This window comes from Terrapene carolina, unplaced genomic scaffold (assembly GCF_002925995.2).
Source record: "Terrapene carolina triunguis isolate 2854851 unplaced genomic scaffold, T_m_triunguis-2.0 Scaffold21, whole genome shotgun sequence".
In the NCBI taxonomy this organism is placed as follows: Eukaryota; Metazoa; Chordata; order Testudines; family Emydidae; genus Terrapene; species Terrapene triunguis.
Window position 1 is genome coordinate 42,346,532 of NW_020664372.1, and position 4,116 is coordinate 42,350,647.

Below are 4,116 nucleotides of genomic sequence, written 5' to 3' on the forward strand. Positions count from 1 at the left end.
GCCGGATTGAGCCGCTCACTTGGGGCCGCTCCGGCAGCAAAAGCCCCTCCCCCGCTTTCCCCTCCCCTGCAGCTTCAGCACGCCGGCAGCGCTGCGTGGGGTTCTGGGGGGACCTGTCAGGGGGCAGGGGTGTGGAGAGGGATTGGGGCAGTCAGGGGACAGGGAGTAGGGGGAGGGTTGGATGGGTCAGGGGTTCTGGGGGTGGCCTGGCAGGGGTGTGGAGAGGGATTGGGGCAGTCAGGGGACAGGGAGCAGGGGGAGGGCTGGATGGGTCAGGGGTTCTGGGGGTGGCCTGTCAGGGGGCAGCGGTGTGGAGAGGGATTGGGGCAGTCAGGGGACAGGGAGGGTTAGATGGGTTGGAGGTTCGGGGGGGGGGGCAGTCAGGGAACAGGCAGCGGTTGGATAAGCGTGGGAGTCCCGGGGATCTGGCGGGGGCAGGGGTGTGGATAGGAGTCAGAACAGTCAGGGGACAGGTAGGGTGGGGGGGTCTCAGGAGGGGGCAGTTGGGGACAAAGATAAGGGAGGCTTAGATAAGGGGTGGGGTCCCGGGGGGTGATTAGGGGCAGGGGTCCCGGGAAGGGGCGATCAGGGGACAAGGAGCAGGGAGGGTTGGATGGGTTGGGGGTTCTGTGGGGGGCAGTCAGGGGGGCGGGAATTGGGAGGGAGTGGCTAGGAAGCGGGGCTACACCCCCCCCCCCCCCCGAGTGTCCTCTTTTTTGAAAGTTCAAATATGGTAACCCTAATCTAGGTCCATTAGCCCTCCCTCTGCAAAATGAGCCACAAACCCTGCAGATCACCAGGGATCCACTGTAGGCTACAGCCATCTGTGTGAAGGCTCTGTATGTCCACACTACTCTGGAATCCTAGTCTGTCCTGTTCTCTGGGCTCCTGACTAGGTCTCCTCAGGAACCTTGCTAAGAGGAGGCAGCTGCATAAGAAAGAGAGTACAACCTTGCTGTCTTAAGGCATGGCTACACTTGTAGATGTAGAGCGCCGGGAGTTAAACCAGCCCTTGGAGACAGCAGCAGGGAAAGCACTGCCATGTGTTTACACTGTCAGCTGCAAGCGCAGTGGCATGGCCACATTAGCAGCTCTTGCAACGCCACAGAGAGCAGTCTATTGTGGTAGCTATCCCAGTGTGCAAATGGCTGCAGCATGCTTTTCAAATGAGGTGAAGGTGGAGTGTGACAGGGAGTATGTTGTGGGTATGTGGGGGGAGAGACAATGTGTTTTGGGGGGCAGAGAGTGTGTCAGCATGCTATCTTGTAAATTCAGACAGCAGCAGGGGGAAACCCCGACATCAGCCACACACACGCACGCACGCCTGACTGGGCAGCAGCAGCATTCCACAGTAATGGTTTGCTTTGTCCCGGAGCAGATAAGCATGCCAGCTGTCAGAAATGGAGCTTTGACAGGGGATATCCACATGCCTGCAGCCGAGTTCAAAACAATGACAAGAGTGGCCACTTGACTTCAAGGGATTATGAGATGTTTCCAGACGCCAGTCACAGTGCAGTAATGCAACACGTCTTCCATACTGACACCCAGGCATTTCAGCCAGGGCGCAGCAAGCTCTATGCTTCTCGTGGAGGTAGATTACCAGGCGCAATCCTGCTGCAGAGTCCAGGCGCTCTAAGTGCCTTGCCAGAGTGGACACCTCAGGAGTTAGGGCGCCCGGGGCTGATTTAATGCGCTCTAACTTGCAATTTTAGCCAAGGCCTTAGTCTTACTTTCTCTGGCAATCTCTGGGCTTAGTGTGGGGGGGAGATTAAGGGTATAGAAGGAACATGCTCCTCCTACCCGCTATTGATCCAAACCCCTCTTTCTTTAAACAGATTTGTCCAACTGGCCGCTTCTCTGGGTCTGTGCTGCTGTCTGTTAATATATTTTTACCTTTTCGCTTTAAATAGCAAAATTTTATTTCTTTCTAGTGGAAACTTGATGGACCCACCTTTTCAGAGCCAAAAGAAATTTGGAACCATTGTCACAAAGCTGGATAAGAAAACCATCAGAGGAAAGAAATATGATTCAGATTCTGATGATGACTAAAAGCTCAGCTATAAATCTTTGTATATCATTTTTTGTTTAAGCTTGGTACATTTCTAGGAATGTTTTTATAAAGTCTATTGATTTCGGTATGTTTGCACATAATACTCCATTTTTCTGTCAATTTTATAAACTGATTCACATTCGAAGAAATTCCAACTATTTGTTTGTCTTTGGAAGTAGTTTGAAAATCTGAGCCCCTTTGAACCAGGTATCATCTGGGAACTGACCATAAATTTAATCTGTTATTTCAAAACATTTCCATAATTTGCATCTCAGTATTTTATACCATTTATCATATTTTCAATAAAGGAAACGTAAAGAGGCAAGAATTGCAAATAACTATTACCAGAGTAGTGCATCTTAAAGCATTGCTTATCTTATAGTGCCATAGTGTAGCATTGACTAACTTAACTACATTGGACATTGTAAAACAGTCTTAGCTTTTGTAAATTTTCAAGTAGATTGTCAAAAGAATTTCCCATTTACCAAGTACGTATACCGTATGTTGCAGCTGAACCAGCAGGTAATAGCACACATCAACGAGTGTACTGAAACCACCTTGCTTGCAGGGTTATGTAATATAAATTCTGTGGTTGTGAATTTTAGAGCAGATGCTTATACAAGAGACTAGGTAGGATAAGTACAGCAGGAGGGACAATATTTGGTTTTAAATTTGATGCAGTGCAATATATTTTATTGCACTGTTGCTCTTCAGTAATATATAAGGCCTTACCTGAATCGCGAGGTGATCTTCAAATAATTGCGGCCGAGTTACAGATAAGACATGGAAAATTGCAGAAAAGGAATAATGGACCTTTTTTAATAGCAGTAATTTGGAAAAGCCACAGTAGACCTACAATATAAACAACTCAACTATTATATTATGCCTGCAAATTTTGCACCTATATTACATTCATTTAAAAAAAAAAAAAGTAACTGGTACAATATAAAATTCAGACTAAAAGTCTTAACACAACTGCTGTAGAAATCAAGTTGTCACTTTAGCCATTTACGTATTACAGCCATTGAATGTTAGTGCAGAACGCCCTGCTACAGTGGTCTCCTTCATGCCCTATCTGCTTTGTCATCCACAGAATTAGGCAAGATCAATAGTGATTGCTTTGTTGTCTCTGCTAACTCTGGAAAACACTGTAGAACTGAAGATCATTAATGGGGAAAAAAGCGTGTGTTGCAAGCCTCAAATGTATGCAAAATTGTGGACTGTGCAAAGAAACTAAAAATTGCGGTGGAAGTCTAATACTCGAAAGCTGCAATTTCCACAATAGCGCAAGTGAAGTAAGGTTTTAGTAATAGATGTATTTTTTCAGAAGAGGTCTCTCTCTCTCTCCCTCCCTCCCTCTCCTCATTGAAGCTCTCAGGCTAGCATGGAATTTAGTTTATCTAGCTGAAGAATGGATGGGTTTCTTCTTCAGTGTTCATAAACACTAGTTCTTAATTGCAGAGCAATGCAAGTCCTCTTGGGAAATAAGCATTTGTGGCACTTCCAGCTCCTTTTTGGCCTAACAAGCAAGGTGAAGACTGGAAATCTAATCATTCTCACTGCTTAGTAGTGAAGAACACTTGCCAATGGGCCAGCCCAGCAATATATTTCTCTTAAGTCTGTAAATCTCAATTATATTTTGTTTCAGTTTGTGTACATTGAAATAAAGTTATTTGAATTCAGATGCTGATGGTGTTATTCCTTCTAAAAATAGTTTAGTGTGACTGTAATGTTTTTTACCCATAGTGCTGTCAGCAAGTCACACATTTTAAGTTTCTTGACTTTTTAACAGAGCAGATGCTAGTTAAAATTTTAGCTTAAGAGCAGGGGAACAGTTATCCCACCGCCTTAATTAGTGTATACCTAGCAAAATTAATTATACAGCAGACAGAAACAATCACAGAACCAGACAGACCATGCAAATAAACAATAGCAAAGTGGGAACTATAATGACAAAACAATACAGAAAACTATCAAACTAAATTTCCTTTTACATCTTCTAGGCTCTTTCCTTTATCTGGAGGCAATAGATCGAATCATCTTTCTAACAGCCCAAGATTGCCTTA

At 45.4% G+C, this 4,116-nt stretch overlaps 1 protein-coding gene across 1 annotated transcript in view; it reads left to right on the top strand.

The window, feature by feature from the left end:
* The window catches only part of TXNDC9 (thioredoxin domain containing 9), a 9,571-nt gene extending 6,426 nt beyond the window's left edge, over nt 1-3,145 (top strand). The window contains exon 5 of the mRNA XM_024213525.3: nt 1,932-3,145. Coding sequence (XP_024069293.1) covers nt 1,932-2,049 — 118 coding nt within the window. The 3' untranslated portion in view covers nt 2,050-3,145. The remainder of the gene's footprint in view (nt 1-1,931) is intronic.
* Nucleotides 3,146-4,116: the final 971 nt, after the last annotated feature.